The sequence below is a fragment of the Mixophyes fleayi genome, chromosome 7, assembly GCF_038048845.1.
Source record: "Mixophyes fleayi isolate aMixFle1 chromosome 7, aMixFle1.hap1, whole genome shotgun sequence".
NCBI lineage: Eukaryota > Metazoa > Chordata > Amphibia > Anura > Limnodynastidae > Mixophyes > Mixophyes fleayi.
Genome location: NC_134408.1, coordinates 92,288,074 through 92,305,942, shown reverse-complemented (window position 1 = coordinate 92,305,942; position 17,869 = coordinate 92,288,074). Strand labels below are relative to the sequence as shown.

Here is a 17,869-nt window from a genome sequence, read left to right as displayed (position 1 = left end):
ATCCCACTGAAAGTATGTCCCTGATCTCTCACCTATGAGGGTCTTGCTGGCAAATTTTAGCCCAGGGCGGAGGTGGTTTCACGATACTTGGCTCAGCCTATTAGGAGCAATTTAAAAAAAAAAAAAAAGGGTAGCAGGTATCCCAGTGACCCAGTCTAAGGTAGTCCACAATGGGACCTTCAGAAAAGGCTCTGCAGCCCCCTGCTAACCAGGGAATGCCCTCCTAAATGCTCCTTTCCAACATTAGAATCTCATTTAAATAACCTCAAAATGAAATCTCCTGTTTATATGTAGGTGCAAAGTTTCATCAAGCTGACCCTCCTACCAGATGGAGCAAAAATTTACATAGCCACATTTGTCGCATCTTGATGTGCAAATCCATGCGCTTCCCATAAAAAGTGGCACATTCTCTGATAAATGGATTAGTGATGTCACAAAATGTCATTTGTCCTGTTGTCCACAATTTTTGCGATTGTGCATTACATTCAGTGTACATTTCTGCAGCACATCCACACTTCTGGGAAACAATGTAATAACATTCTACAAAATTGTCATTACAAAAAACAAACCAGTTAACCCAGAAACTACATTATGGTCTGGGAACAGCAATTAAAAACTTGCATGATACATGAAATTGACATCAAATGGAGCATAAATAATTTTTTATAATTGCATTGTCTTCCACTATGTAAAAGGATACAGTTCTTCCTCAAGTAGGGAAGCAGCATAACTTCAGGATCTGGATGTTTTTCCACCATCTACAAAAGAAACACGTTAGTACTGTCCAGAATTTGTTTTGAGTAAAAACCATATGTAGTGTTAGGGTGAAATTAAACAGTGAGAAGTAATATTTTAAAGCAGCAATCCCCTGAAATCCCCTAAAAAAGGACTTGAATGTTGGTGTTTGCAACTTTCCTTTGTTTTTTTCCCCCAATCAGGCTGTCAGTGATTTAGGAGTCTGCACTATCATAGCAACCACAGTCAGATGATATAGTGAGCAGAGAGACTTTGGAATATGCCCCTGAGCTCTGTCTGCACTGTGAAATCCTCCTTTCCCCTCTTCCATCACATGACATGCCGAGAACAGTGAGCCTGTGTCTGTAGCAGACTGACTGTCTGGCAGCCATATATGTTTACTAACCATTTTTGCTGCTTTAAGGAGCCACACAAAACAATATCTTGTAATCTTGCCATGACAATACTGCAATTATGCAGAAGCTACTTACAATATGCTGCCAAATGTCAGAGCGTTCGACATGCTAGGTCACTGACTGAACAATAGATAATTTTCTTCTTCAGTAGCTATGTATGCTACACACACACACACACACACACACACACACATGCCAACATGTATAAAATATAGTGCAATATTAATACATTCACAGTCATTATCCTCCATCCTAAAACAGGAGGAAAATATACATTTTTAGACCACACGGTCCTATTCTACATATAGGGGGGTCTATTTATCAAAGGGAAACCAGCCTATAAGCCTGCAAAAATGAGCTTTCCTCTACTCTAGGACTGAAAAAAAACAAAAAACACATTTAACACAGTAAAGTCTTGTATTTATAAAAAGTGATTTAATAAAAATAAATTCTAGATTCCTACAGTGTGCATTTGGTATTTATCTTTGTGTTTTTCTTGGTAATTATTTAACCCCTGAGTAATGCATCTGGGCTGCATTGGTGACAATTGTTGTAATATATGAGGTAGATATTGTACCCTACCCATGCTTACTCTACCGGAATATCAACGAGACTCCCGAATTTAAGGTAGTTCTCCCGAACCTACTGAGCATTGCTCAACTGCCTGGCAGAGGAAAGAGGACTCTTACAAAGACAGTGGAGGGTGCTTTAGTGTATGCGTGTGCCAGCACACCAGCTCACGAAGTGCACTGGAACTGGAAGCCCAGACTTGGGCTTTCAGTTCCAGATTCAAAAAAACAAAATCAAAATAAGTTTAAAAAGAAAAGAAATATATATTTTTCTTTTTGCTGATCACAGCTCATTAGAGCAAAGTCAACTGTATGCAGCCTAATACAATCTAAAGAATTATAAAGTGTGATCAGAGCAATGCACAATTCAATAGGCATACACCTTATGTCAGTGACATTTAAAGAAACAGAAACACATTCAAATGGAGGAAGTGCTTGAAGTTTGTTCTTCATCCAAAATCAGTCTATACCTAACAAAATGTCAATACTTGAGATGTAACCATGAATACAAACATACCTTTCTTCCATTCACATAGAAGATCAGCTCATCTGAAGATTGTAGAGAAGACATCTCTGTAGGTCTGTCAAGCTCTGCAAAGATTTGTTTGACAAATTTTGAGACACCAGCAAGGTGTATTACAATATTTAAAAAAAAAAAAAAAAAAGTGCTGGAGGCTGGAGGCTGGCAAACACATTTGGCAATACTGTAAACTCACCAAACTGGTCATCAGGTTTCAAGAAATGACAAGTCTGCTAAATCGTTCTACACAATGTAGTAGAAAATAGTTTCTCTATTTTTTTTATCCATGGTAACATTTTTAATCAAAATTTTAGGATTATAATTGTACTTTAACATGTCTTTTAGTTTGCAAGTTATGAAAAAAAAAAAAAAAAAAAACAACCCTAAAAATACAAATCAATTTGCCTTTATTTTTAGCATTCTGCAGTTCGCATGCAGTTTTGAGCTCCAAACGGCCAGATTTACTATCTAGAGATTTGGAGGGTCAAGTCTCTAGATAGTAATTTGTGGTGACTTGCAACTTGTGGTGACTTGCAATATTAACTGCATGCATTTTAGGCAAAACTACACAGTAAAATGGATATGCTTTGTCTATGTAGTAGTAGAAAGCTTTTCAATTTGTAGTGCAAGTTTTTTTGTGTGTTTTTTTTATAACAAATTGTTGTTTATTGAGTTCCCCCAATAACAAACGAAACAAAAAGAAACATACAAATTAACCCACCCCACAATCCCATGGTACATTATTATGAGAACATATGCAAAAAGATCTACTGCCCCAAGGATGACTAACCTTAATCCTGCCAGGCTCATGTTTGTGCACATTTAAAGAAGCATACATAAAATACAACTAGAAGTGGTAGCATGCTGTAGTCTGCATAGGGTGAGAGCTTTCACTTCACTAGTAAAAGCAAAAGTGTGATGTGGGTGTGAAGAGAGTGTTAGTTTTTTAGTGCAGCCTGCTCTCTAATATCATTTACCGTGAGACCTCTCCAATTAGGAAAAGAGGTTTGTATCCAGGTCCTTAGATCCTCCCGGAGGCCGTCCATTAGTACTGCAACAGCTACCTCCCTATGATGTGGATCTTCCCTTATATCTGATATCCCTGTGTACTTAATCAAGGCCGCTATAGCCCTAGAAAAATAATCAGTTGTAATCTCATTACCTTTTTGTTTGATGGTTAATATTTTGTCCCATTCCATTGTCACTGGAAAATATATGGCTAACTTTGTGATTATACGTCCAATATTATCCTGATTATCATCCTCAGTTAAGGGTTTATCCTTCTCCAACGTACAATCCTTAATGAACTTCTGTATATCAGTATCGAGAGGAAGACAAGCTCTAAACAACACTCGCCAATCTTTATTAGTAGGCTCATGTGCATTACCTAAATGTCTAATAAATTTCTGACACTTGACCAAATCTTTTCTAGTGTCGGGGTACCAAGGCTTGGTGCCCTCATTATCGATCTCTGATAACCTGATTTCCTATGTGGTATTTTGCTGTTAACAGGAGAGTGAAGAATAAAACACAAACGAGGTGTTGCAGTTTCAAAATCAGCTCTGAGGGTCCATACAAACTGATCCTTTATTTATACATAGTGACCAGCATTAACTGGTTAACAACAAGGACATATAAGGAAATCTCTTTAGCTCAGCAAATATACATATAAGCCCACATCCTCTGTTCAGCATTACATGCTTTTCCTGCCAGTTGCTTGCTTCAGTCTGGCATCTTGCTGCTGTCTTGTTCCATAGGAAGAATCTGTTTTTTTCCTTCAAAGCGTAGTCCTATATATAGTTCTTTTTTAAGGCATTTACCATATATTTGTACATCTTAATAACTATCAATTATTTTATACTCTCACACTAGGATCAGGGAAATCAGACATAATTGTAAATAGTTCCGTCTTAGTCCATGGAAAATACATTGCTACCTGTTTCATGGGAACTACACCATCTCTGTCCGCTTTCCCATTGGGAACTGCTGTTGTGCGGACAGGATATAAGCCTACCAAATCACTATGTTCTGAACTAGTTGCTGGAATCGCTGTTGCAGTACAATGAATGTCTCCCCCTTTGATAACCTTTACATTATTCTCACCAATTTCAGCTACTGCCCCTGCTGGTGGAACCATTCCCTTTCCTTGTCTGTGTATGTTACTGGCATGGGCAATGGCTGTAATGACTGTGGGTACATCTTCTTCCTTTAAAACATTACTTAAGATATCATACAACTTACTAGTTACAGTTTTTACATTTTTGGTATTGGCTGTACTGTCCGCCCCGACCGAATTTGTCGGGGGCGTGTTTGCGCTCAGTTCGCCACGCTTTGCAACGCACACTTCCGGAATGCTTGTTTCCCGTACCCTTACTTCAGCTGAGCACACGCTTCCTTGCCACGTGTACCCTTCTTGTTGCCACAATTTTAAACAGTCATCATGTTCAATTCTCGTTTTTGTTGATTTGATCAACCTTACTTTATCTCTAACATTATTTAACACCTCTGAGTCAAGACTACCTATGTTTGGGAAAGGTTTCACACACTCCCGGGTCATCTTGACCCATTTGTCGCAGTATGCCGTTGCATACGCACCGTATTTATTATACATAACATACTTCGCCGAACCAACCGGCCATTCATTAGGTAGCACAACATGAACTATCTCTAGCTTTTGCTTCGTATCCATTGTAAAAACAACCTATTTCTCAACGCTATGCAAAACAGAACCTACTAGAGATTTTTATCCCTGGACGGTTTCAACAGGTACGTCCCCTTAAAAATATCAATGCCTTTCCTAGTTTGAGTACTTTACCACTGTTAGCAACTGATATCAATCAAGAATATCAGTGGTTGCAGCGTATTTCCTCCCACATCTCCCAAGTCGCAATCACAGCTGTACTAAATCAACCATGCGGTCCGATCGCACCGCTTACGGATACTAACTATCAGTAAGCTTTGCGATTAATATTTGGGAATGCCGCGAAAACCTGTTATTTTCGCTTTGAGTATGCCATGCATACTCTGTGGTGTCTCTTTATCACCTGCTCTTTGTTAGAACAGAACACCACTCACACAAAGGTTTCTTTATATCCTGCTCAGCCCTAGAACAGAACCTTTGTTGTCAGGTCACCTTTTTTACCACACACCTGAACCAAAGCGCTATCAATTTTAAATAGTTCCACACTGCCCTCCCAATACTTAATCACGGCCCTGCCATGCGGTCCAACCGCACTGCTCAGAGATACTAGTTATCTGTGAACATTGTGATTAGTATTAGGCACACGTGTAAAAACCTATAGTTGCCTATAGTTACCAGTATACTTTTGCCTTTATGTATAAATAACATTCACATACACACACATAACCTTTGTTTTCTGTACAGAAAATAAATTTCCCAAACAATGGCACTATCCTTTCAGAGATTTTACCAAGTGATTACACTATGCATAGCTAACAGACTATGATCATGACTGTTTACACACGTGGCAACAATACCGGAAGTACACATACTTTATCCAGGAAGTACACATACCTTATGCAATGCTATACCCTTTAAAACGCAAAACGACAATAATAAGAAACATTTTTTTTTCTAGTCCCTAGATTCAAATTAGCGTTCCTTCAGTCTATGCAACAACGGACATTCGGTTTCGCAACACAAAGTGAACCAAGTGAACCACAGGTCTTAAACACATTGCGTTCTTTCCTGTTATGCGACGCGTCCGTCAATCCATCCTTTGTTGAGGAACCGAATACCATAAGCGTTCCATACCTGCCGGTAACGTAACTCACCTTCGAGCCCCCAAATTATTAAAGTAATTCTATTGTTTTCAAATAAGCATTGCCCAATCAATTGTATGTGTTTCCAAAGCACAAAGTGATTTATTTTAGCAGATGTAAATAGTCAACAATTCAATACATTAGTATATTATGATACAGTACAGTAAAGCCAATACCAATAGATAAATACATACCGATGCTATCGCATGCGCTCGCTGCGCAAACCACGGGACCCAGTGGACAGTATATCTGTTTAGAATACTGTGTCAGTTGACAGAGCCAGGGGGAGTGCAGCTATGATTATATACAGTACAGTGTTACATAGTGAACAATAGCGATGACGTAGATTGTTTCTATAGGTCCAGACGTTGGGTGGGTCCAGGGTAAACAGGTCATAGGCTGATTCAATCTAAGGAATCCAAAGGTGGGGATTGTCTCTCCAGGGGGTCTGCTCCTTTCATAGCCAGCATCATACAAAGGTTTATTCCCTAATATCAATAACTAAAGTATGCAATGTGCGATCTCTTCGCCGACTGCACCGGACAGCTGCTGATGAATAGGGCTTCAATATGACACTAGGCATGATGCCTTTCCTATAACCTGAACCTTGAATATCACTGAAGTGTACGTATAATCATTATATATATATATATATATATATATATATATATATACTACTAATAAACCAAATATTATCTGCTCATAAATTACAGTGTAACGAAACCAATATGAATATGAATTATATAAATAACTAAATGTTGTAATGCGAGAGTGTGCGTGCGTATTTTACCGTGTGATCGCACCACGCCACGTGTTACGTGGCGTACGGTTCGCAATCGTACGGCAAAATAATATTAAACCAATATACTTTCGTTCATCCAATTATACGACTTCGACAATATAAATATATAAGTAAAAAAAAAAAGGATCATATCTAATTTATATATATATCTTAACTTACCTTTCAATCGCGAAGCGTTGAATCCTCTTCTGTACTTCGTCGCTGTGCTCCTCCATGCTGTGCTCGCAGTGAATGTCGGTCGTGATGACGTCATCACGCCCGACATTCACTGCGAGCGCATCATGGAAGAGAGGACCAGGGAGTGAGCCGGACCTAAACGGTCAGGTAACCGCAAAAGGTAAGTTTCTTTGTTTTTTTTCTTTACAGGATTTTTTACACATCGTGCCCAATGGGAAAGACAGCCCTGACCTTTACACCACTCTCCTTGCACTTATAGTGCTCCATGTTTTGCCCAAGTCTTTTTCTCATTCTCTGTTACTTGTCTCAGCATAATTTGGAGTGTGGTTCAGTCAAACTTGGGGTCAGGGGTCACCATGTAAATAGACATACTCCCCTTGGGGTACTGGGGCTATGGCAGCTTCTCGTGCAGCCTGGTCTACCAGTCTATTTCCCTTAGCTTCGGGGGTAGTGTCTCTGCGTGTGCCTTCACCTTCATCACTGGCAGTTTGGAGGGCAGCTGAAATGTGGTGAACAGTGCCCTGGTATGTTCAGCATGTTGATTGGTTTGCTTGCTGAACCCAAAAAGTCCCTACTTTTTTATATGGGGCCATAGTCCTGTGCAATTCCAGATGCATACCTTGAATCAGTGTAAATGTTTACTTTTTGTCCTTGTGCATATATGCATGCAAGTGTCAGGGCCTTTCGTTCAGCTTCTTGTGACTCGGTACAGTCTGTTGAATTACTATTTCTATATATGTGGCTACAGCACATCCTGTATGAGGAAGACCATCTATGTAATAGCGTGAACCATCTACAAAAAGAGTGATGTCTGCATCTGGCAATGGTTTATCTTTAATGTCAGATAAAACCAGAGATTCTTGTCTCATTAGTTCTATACAATCATGTTCAAAAAATGTTCAGAAAAATTTGTGTGTGTTCTTTCTTCTTGGTCAAACTGGGTTTTCCACCAGATCGCTAGAGGAACCCTGATGTGTCCTCCCATCTTTTGAAACATGCAAAAATAATGTAGCTGGATTCAACATTGTGAATCGTTTAAGTGTAACATTACTGGGAGTTAGTTGAGCTTCTTCATAAGGATAGGCTTCAGTAAGGAGCCTGTGGAATCCAAGGAAAAGGTTCTTGGTTTCTGCACTGATCACAGTTGGCAGTAGTACTGAGGCTTCCTTTTGTCTCCTAACTATGGATTTCATGGGTAAGGAAAAAAGGAAAGGGACGGAGAAAATACACAGTGCGCTTGGCAAGTGTTATATGTCACTTATTTCACATTAGGAGGGATTGTCCATTGTGCTGTATATCTTCATATTTAGTAAATTTGGTCGGTGACAAATGTTTTGTTTGCGCTTGGTTTAACATTTATGTTACTGCGTGTGATACCATTAAGGTAACTGGGTGTCCTAGCACAATATCTATAATCTTTTCAAGCACTAAAGCAGCTGCAGCTATTGCTTTTATGCAATTGGGTGCTGCTCGTATAACTTTGTAGTGAATGTCTTTACAACACTGATTGACTCAAAACTGTTATGAGGATAAAAATAAAAACCTTTTGTTATCTACCATAATTTGACATTACATTGCATTACTTTCTTTCAAACCATCTAATATAAAATTTGGTTAAAAAGCAAACAAACCCAAACACTATTTCATATTCAACTATGTTAGTCCATTTCTCCTTTTCTTTTCCAAAACATGCCTTACAACATACAGAAAAACCACCTAGTTCATGCATTTGCTATGCAAATAGCCCATAAAGTCTAATATCTCTTTCCAAAACACAGTAATCATTACTCAGCAGAGTCTATGTTAGTTAAATCCTTCATTAGTTTCTACTTATGCTTGTTGTGGCTGTAGACCAAAACATATTGCAAACTTCTATTCATTGGAAGTTGGATATATTCAATCTGGATAGCCTAAAGGGTCTTTCTCTGTAGCTGGAGACCTTCTGTGAAGAAAAAAAACTTTTGCATAGAGATTAACATTTATTCATTAGTGATTACAGTAACTGTCATTAATTCACATTTCCCAATCAGTGTGTGTTATTGCATGTAACACGCTTGTCAGTTTTAGTACACCATTATCAGGTAACCAGCAAACATTTTTGTGCAGTGAACAGCTGCTACTAAGACACTTATTTACGTGTTTCTCTGTGTAGCTTAACTGTGACGCTATGCGTTCCATGCCATGAAAATATGATTTCCTCAAAGGGGCAGTCCCTAATCTCACAAACAGGGAATGTCAAAGTGACGTGACCTGGGCGAGTGTTCAAAGCCACTGCTTTCTCATCATCACCTAGTACAGCCCCCTTGAATGACTCTAATGTGTTTTCCAGGTTTACAAACATTGAATAACAAACAGACCTCTCTAAAGGTTCCAGGCATTAAGCCATTTTGAAAGCAACACTGCTCCTCTCATAAGAGTACTCTCGTTAGACACCTCACATTGTGTCTGCAAATCACTCAGCATTTTCTCAACAGAATTTCCCGTCACCAAATATTCACACATATTTCCAGATTCTGTGATTTCCGTGTTGAAAGAACAAATATATTCACTTAAACAAGTCTCACTCACAGATGGCATTTTATCTCATAACGTTTCTTTTTTTTTTTTAAACATATTTTATTGAAAAGTTTTTCAAGTTTTAACAGCATATAGGTTAAAGCAAATATTGTTCAATCAATATATAAAGCTATTAAGAACTTTGTTATTAACAAGATAATACATCAAAAATAGAAGTGGAGGGGGGGAGGAGGGGAACCAGAGAAAATAAGAATGGAGGAGGAGGACAAACAGGTTGGCAAAAGGGAGGAAAGCAAAAGAAGAGACAATAGGGAAGAGGCATGGAGAGGGAGGGAGGGAAGGGAGAAAAGAAGGAAACAATCAAGAGAAATGTGCTCAACCCGGTGTCTTAATGAATATCAGCCATTTGTTATGAGATTTGATATTAATTTTATGATATCAGTATCTAACTCAAGAGGTGTTTGATTGTTCTACTCCGTAAGACGCAAGCCAAGGTTGCCAGGTGTTCTGAAATTTGTTAGGTTGGTCATTAAGTATACTTGTGATGTGGTCGCAGCGATAAGTCTGCCAGATCCTATTTATTATTTTGGGTATCGTTGGGGATTCTATGTGTTTCCAGCTTGCCGCTATCGCGCACTTGGCAGCATTAAGGATATGGCTCACTAGTGCTGTTTCATGTTTGTCAGTGTCAGGTATTAGCCTGTGCAGAAGCGAGTAAGAAGGACATGGAGGGATTTGTATTGAGGTTACTCTAAGGATTAAGTTATGTACCTTTTACCAGAATCTGACCATCTTAGGGCAGGACCACCAAATGTGTAACAAAGAGCCTTCTTGCCCACAGGACCTCCAACAGGAATTGGATGCATCTGGGAATATAGCTTTGAGACGAGTGGGGACCAGGTACCATCTATAAAGTAGCTTATACGCATTCTCCTTAGTCCTCACACAGATAGAGCTTTTAGCGATACGGGTCCTAATTTCGGGCCGATCATCAATTTCTAGTTCAATTCCCAAGTCTTCCTCCCATTTCAGCTCGTATCGATCCTTAATAGGTTGATGAAATGCCACAAGAAGACTATAAAATGTTGAAATTAAACCGGTCGGTGGAGACCTAGTCCGACAAAAGTGTTAATTGGTAGAGTGTTTTGAACGCTAAAAGAGATTGAAATAAGTGCCTTAGTTGAAGATATTGATAGAAACATTGATAGGGGCTGTTGTGTATTTTCTGCAAGTCTGCAAATTCCGAAAAGATTTGCATGGGTGCTATGTCTGTCATAAACCAGAGCCCGCGATTAAACCAGTGTTGAGAAAAGGATTTTTGCTGTCCAGGGGGAAAGGCCGGGTTGTTCCACAAACATAATTTCAGGATTAGCTAATAACTGAAAGGCACGAGTACTATAGTCCCAAATCTGGAGTGAGAAACGGGTAGAAGATGGAAGCGAAAGGAGTGGTGGACAAAAGGGTGTGTGGCGAAAGCAACTGTATGGTATTTGCCTCTATGTCAACCCATAGCCTAGTGCCAGGTGAAGAGTGAAATAGAACTAGCTGGGTCAGGTGCATCGCAATGTAGTACTTAGAAATATTTGGAAGACACAATCCACCCTCGGAGGTCCGACGATGAAGCATGCGAGCTTGGATCCGTGGTCGTTTGCCCGCCCAAACAAACCGCACACTTTTGTTTCTGAAGGGCTTTTAGTGCCAACGAGGGGACCCGTATAGTGAGCATCTGAAATAGATAGAGAATTTGTGGGACTAGGTTCATCTTTACCGCTGTCATGTGTCCTAACCATGAGATATATAGCTTATTCCATTTCTCAAGGTTTTGTTTAAGAACATTCAAGAGCCGAGGAAAATTAGCGGTATATAGCTGACTATATTGACGTGTCCAGTAGATTCCCAAATATTTCAGTTTGTTCAGTTGCCATCTGAAATTCGTTTGCCATTTCAGAGATTCCAGGAGGTGGGGCGGTAGATTAAGGGGAAGGATTTCAGATTTGTCCATATTGATTTTAAAGTTAGACATCTCGCCATATTCACTAAGTTCTTTCTGTATGGAAGGGAGAGAGGTAAGGGGGTTAGTGACTGTCAGTAAGAGGTCATCCACATATAAGGAGATCTTATAATCGGTCTTGCCCGTTTGGATTCCTGTGATTGCTTCATTGGCCCGAACTCGAGAGGCTAAGGGTTCCATCGTTAGGACGAACAACAGAGGGCAGAGTGGACATGCTTGTCGTGTGCTGTTGGTGATTTGAAACACCGGTGACGCAGCTCCATTAGCCCATACTTTAGCAGAGGGATTGAAATATAAGGAAGCTAGGCCAGTCATAAATTGACCCTCAAAGCCCATTACCTCAAGAGTGGCTCTCATGAAGGGCCAGGAGACCCTATCAAAGGCCTTTTCTGCGTCGAGGGAGACCACCAGAGCAGGGGTGCATTTTGAATTAGCTGTTTCAATAAGATTGATTGCTCGTTTTGTATTGTCCGATCCCTGTCAAGCGGGAATAAATCTCACCTGATCAGGATGTACCAGGGCAGGGATCACCTGAGCCAGCCTGTTCACGATCAGTTTAGCAAATAGTTTTAGATCTACATTCAGCAGAGAGATAGGTCTGTAGTTCTCACAGTAATTAGGCTCACGACCTTCCTTAGCAATAACAATGATATCTGCTCTGGTGGTATCCCTCTCAAAGCTTTCACCACTTAGCACTGCCCTGAAAAGTGAAAGAAGCATCAGTGCCATATCAGGCGCAAATGTTTTATAATACGATGCAGTGAGGCCATCTGGTCCTGGCGCGGCCGAGTTTCTAAGTGACTTAATAGTCTCCTTTATCTCTTTCATCGCAACGTCTGCATTGAGTATCGACAACTGCGCATCCGTGAGACGTGGGAGAGAACATGTTTGAAGGTATTCATGTATTCGTCTACTGAAAATGTCTGGGGAGTCTACTGGTGCGGGAAGGTTATATAGCGAGCTGTAGTAAGTACAGAATCTATTTGCTATTGCTTGGGGTTCATATATGAGTTGTTGTGCCTCATCTCTTATGGCTACAATACGATTGCACGAGCACTTTTTCTGGAGCCTACGGGTTAACAGCGTATCGGCCTTGTTTCCTTTCTCGTAAAAACGCTGTTGTAGCCATTGAAGTGTTTTCGCCGCCTTGGTAGCCAGTAATTTACCTAATTGCCCTTTCAGGGCTAGTAGTTTAAGATATGTTGTACGTTTGGGATATCTCTGATGCTGGATAGTAAGAGCCTGTATCTGAGACTCTAAGTTGGCTACAATTTGTTTGTTTACCTTTTTATCATAGGAGGCAAGGCTGATCAGACAACCCCTAATAGTTGCCTTATGGGCCTCCCATCTAACAGTAGGAGCGGTTTCTTCTGGACTATTGTCTGTTTGAAAGTCACTTAAAGCTTTTCTTATCTTATTGAGATTTTCTTTCTTTAGAAACAGATGGTCATTTAGTCTCCAACGCTACCATGGCTCAAATTGTGGCAGAATATCAACCTGCAAGAACATAGCTGAATGGTCGGACCAGGGAACTGGAATGATGTTAGCCTATCTCACTCCGTGTCATGCTGACGTCTACAAAGATCATATCTAGTCCTGAATATGTTCCATGTGGCATCGAGTAATGCGTATAAGCTCTGTCGCTAAAGTATAGTACCCTCCACGAGTCATAGAGATTATCAAGCGTAAGTAACGACTGTAAATTAGAGCCTTCACGAATAGCACTCCTGCATCGCAATATAGGTTGCGAACGGTCTAACCGTAGATTTAAAACTGTATTAAAATCCCCTCCTATTATTACCTTTCCCACTTTAGATTGTGAGAGTCTGGCAAAAAGTGAGAGAAAAAAGCGCTTTGAGAGATATTAGGTGCATAAACCGTGGCTAGAGTAATAGGGGTGTGCGAAAGTAGGGCTGTTAGAATAATAAATCGACCTTGGGGATCCGCATAATTTGTCTCTACCGTCATCGGGAGTGTGTAGTGAAGGATTGCTGTGCCTTTGACCTTCTGTGAAGAGGTTGAATAGAACACATGCAGGTATTGTCTACACTGCAGTTTTGGGTGAGTGTGTTTAAAGTAGAGATGGGCGGGCTCGGTTCCCCGAGATCTGAATCCATCCAAATTTCGCCTATCCGAGTACCAAGCCAGTACTCTCCCGCCGATTCGGAATCGAAATCGAGGCAAAACGTCATCGTGACGTATTCGTATTTCTGAGCTTGGTTCTCGCGAGATTTGAAAAGCATAAATACCAGCCTCCACAGCAATCCATCGCCATTTGACAGAGGGAGAGAACAGGGTTAGGTCACAGGCTGTATTAGCGCAGGTACAAAGCAATAATTGTACACCTTATTCTTTCTAATATTCTTTCATTTCAAATCTATTCAATTCTATTATTAATTCAAATTCTATTAGCAATTGTTAGAGCAGGAAGACAGAAGGATAGAGGAGGCTTATTTTTACATTTTTTGCACTACAAGTGCTTTGGGGTCTCCCATATTCCCCAGTGTTTTAGACTAATTTTTCTGGCTGTCAAAAGTCATATTTGTCAGCAGTATCTATCTAACACAATATTTTGCACTACAAGCGCTTTGGGGTGTTCAATATCCCCCAGTGTTTTACACAAATTTTTCTGGCTGTCACAAAAAGTCATATTTGTTAGCAGTATCTATCTAATATAATATTTTGCACTACAAGTGCTTTGGGGTGTCCCATATTCCCCAGTGTGAAACAATACTTTTTCTGGCTGCCAAAAGTGATATTTATCAGCAGTATCTATACAATTTTTTGCACTACGAGTGCTTTGGGGTGTCCCCAATCCCCCAGTGTGAAACAATAATTTTTCTGGCTGTCAAAAGTGATATTTATCAGCAGTATCTATACAATTTTTTGCACTACAAGTGCTTTGGGGTGTCCCATATTCCCCAGTGTGATAATTTTTCTGGCTGTCAAAAAAAAGTCATATTTGTCAGCAGTATCTATCTAATACAATTTTTAGCACTACAAGTGCTTTGGGCTCATTAAAATGGATGCAAAGCAGTCCACATATGAGCAGAATCAGCAACCAGGTTCTGTCACCAGTCCTGATGGTAGTGTTCCCAGTACGTCATCTGGTATATGCGATGTAAAAGTACATACTCTCTTTAAATCAGGGAAAACAACACACACCAAAACATTTTTTACCGTGTTGAAGCGAAAAAGAAGTGTAACTGAGGAAAAGTTAAGTGCCGATAAAAAAATAAATTGCCGACATGCCATTCTACACATGCAGTGGCAAAGAAAGAATGAGGCCTTCGCCTTTCTCTATTAGTGGCAGATCCAAAAATGTTACCGAGCCTTCATCTTGTACAGTCACTCGTGACCAAGCAAGACCAAGTAATTTGAAGTCTAAAAGTGGTGCACAACTACTGTTAAGCGTCAAAGCCGAGCTGCAAGAAAACAGTAAGGCATTAGAGGATAATGTATGCTGTGAATCAGAAATGACACCAATCGTTGGGGAGAGTACATCCACCAGTGGTAGGTCTAATCGTGAGCATTCTGTTAGTGTACCCATAAAGAAGGGCCCTTTCAGCAGTTCTGCTGATTTTTGCCTGAACAGCCCGAGTGTAGCCGGTGATACACAAATTAAGGATGCCACTTTAGAATTAGAAGAGGATGAGGGGGAGATTTGTGTAGGTGACGAGGGCGCTAATGAGGATGTTGATGAGGATGGGGTTGTTTGTGTAAGTCCTGCACCAGTGGCAGCAATTCTGGCACGTGACAACAAAAAGGCCATTGTCATGCCTGGGCATAAAACAAGAAAATCCACTTCTTATGTGTGGAATTATTTCTACCCAAATCCAGACAACAATTCTATAGCCATTTGTAGTGTATGTCAAGCCACAGTGAGTCGAGGGAGGGACCTTAACCATCTTGGAACCTCGTTTATGTTACGCCATTTGACGAGAGTTCATGGCAAAGTGTTGGGAAAAGCTGAAAGTTCTTCCCAAAAAATAACAAGCACTCCATCATCAGCTAGGAACCTTCGGTCACCTACATCCCGACAACTACAAAATACACCCACAACACCATCCTCATCAATATCCTCAGTAGCGCTCAGAGTTAGCCCTGCATCCCACTTAGTAAGGCTGGATGACTCCTGCACTATAATTGATTCCTCTGAAGAAAGCGTTAGTCCCACTGCTGCTGCTGTTGCTGCTGCTGGGGGTCAATCGTCAGCCCAGAGAAAGGCCAAGAAAAAGAGCAGTCCTACATTTCAACAATTAACTGTGAAACAATCATTTGCTAGGGGAAGCAAATATGACAGCAGTCACCCAGTCGCCAAGTGAATCACAGGCGCCATGGCTGCCATGTTAGTGTTAGATCTGAGTCCAATATCCACAATAAACGCAGCTGGTTTTTCACAGTTAATTGAGGTTTTGTGTCCGTGTCACAGAACTCCATCGCAACACCATTTTTCCGTAAAGCTACTCCACAACTATACCAAAAAGTGTGTACAAATGTAGAGATTGCGCTGAAAAATGCCATTCTGCCCACTGTCCACTTAACCACAGATATGTGGACAAGTGGGAGTGGGCAAACCAAAGTCAATATGACTGTGACAGCCCACTGGGTTGGTCATTCGCCTTCACTAGCAGGAACAGCAGCAGCATATACACCACTATGTAACATTTGTCACAGGCAGGCCACTCTTTGTATCACAGGCTTCACTAACAGGCATACAGCTGACAATCTGTTATGCAAACTAAGAGATGTGAATGATACATGGCTTATACTACTTGGACTCTCCCCAGGATATGCCATTTCTGATAACGCCAACAATATAGTGCGAGCATTACAGCTGGGTGAATTCCATCACATTCCCTGTTTTGCTCACACCATCAACTTGGTGGTGCAGACCTTCCTACATAATAACCGTGAGGTGCAGGAGATGCTTTCGGTGGCCCGTAAAATTTCAGGCCATTTCAGGCATTCTGCCACAGCATGTAGGAGTTTGCAGCAGCTCCAAGAACAGTTTAACTTGCCCTGCCACCAACTTAAACAAGAGGTGGTAACTAGGTGGAATTCCACCCTATACATGCTTCAGAGGATGGAGGAACAGCGCAAAGCCATCCAAGCGTATTGCACAAGCCATGACATTGGGAAAGGAGCAGGGATGTATTTCACTCTTGCACAGTGGGAATCCTTTCAGTGCTGTGCAAGGTGCTGAAACCATTTGAAGTTGTGACGTGTGAAGTGAGTGCAGACTCTGCTAGCTTGAGTCATTCCTTTAATTAGACTATTGGAAAAGCAGCTTGAGAAACTGAAGGAGGAGATGAAAGCAAGCAATTCCGCAAAGTATGTTGGCCTTGTAGATCAAGTACTTAATTTGCTTCACAATGATCCTCGAGTTATTAAGATCTTGAGCTCGGATCAGTACGTTTTGGCCACTGTGCTTGATCCAAGGTTTGAGACCTACATTGAGTCTTTGCTTCAAAATGAGCGAGATGTGAACTTTTGCAAGGAGCTATTGCTCAGCAAGCTGTCTGATGAAATGGGCCTTGGCTTGGCGTTGTGTCCTCCTTCAGTTTCTCAAGCAGCTGCTGCTCGTAAAAAATTAAATTTTCAAAAAAGAAGCAGGGAAGATGCAGGGAGCAGACCAGAACAGTTTAACATCTGGGCTGGTTTTGAAGGATTTTTCCAAAAAATTTGTGACCTTGCCCATAACTCCATCCAATACGAGTATTAACATGCAAAGGATGGTGGAGGATTATTTTCAAGAGGTAATTGATATGAAAATGTCAGACAGTCCCTTTCCTTACTGGGAAGAAAAGCAGGCCATTTGGAAACCCATGTACAAACTTGCTTTGCAAAACCTAAGCTGCCCACCCTCCAGTGTGTACTCTGAACGAGTATTCAGCACAGCCTGGATCTTAGTCAGTGATCGCCGTAGAAGGTTACTTCCCAAAAATGTGGAAAAAATGATGTTTATAAAAATGAACTACGTCTTCCACAAGGAAGGCCTTCACCATCAAAGACATCCAACACTGACTGTTCTCTAATGGCGGATTCAAGCGGCGATGAATTGATAGTCTGTGATGATGACGTACACACTGATGAGGATGAAGCTGAAGATGATGACGATAACATGTTTTTAAAACTTTCTATTTAAGTGTAGGGTGCAATCTACCCCCAAAGAGGAAAGAGACTTGGGGCATTTCTATATCTCGTACCGCCTTGAAAGGCTGCTGTTTTTGCAATTTCTCATTAAGGGTAGGGTGTCATACACAGACTGACCCCAAACTGGCTTAGTCCATTTCAATTAATATTGTACAGTCTGTAACGGCTGAATTTTTTTGTATT

At 40.7% G+C, this 17,869-nt stretch overlaps 1 protein-coding gene across 1 annotated transcript in view; it reads right to left on the bottom strand.

Annotated features, from left to right (window-relative positions):
* The window catches only part of LOC142097880 (aldehyde oxidase 1-like), a 128,749-nt gene extending 126,405 nt beyond the window's left edge, over positions 1-2,344 (bottom strand). Inside the window, exons 1-2 of the mRNA XM_075180107.1 lie at positions 2,238-2,344; positions 701-758 (exon numbers count right to left, since the gene is read on the bottom strand). Coding sequence (XP_075036208.1) covers positions 701-758; positions 2,238-2,291 — 112 coding nt within the window. The 5' untranslated portion in view covers positions 2,292-2,344. The remainder of the gene's footprint in view (positions 1-700; positions 759-2,237) is intronic.
* Positions 2,345-17,869: the final 15,525 nt, after the last annotated feature.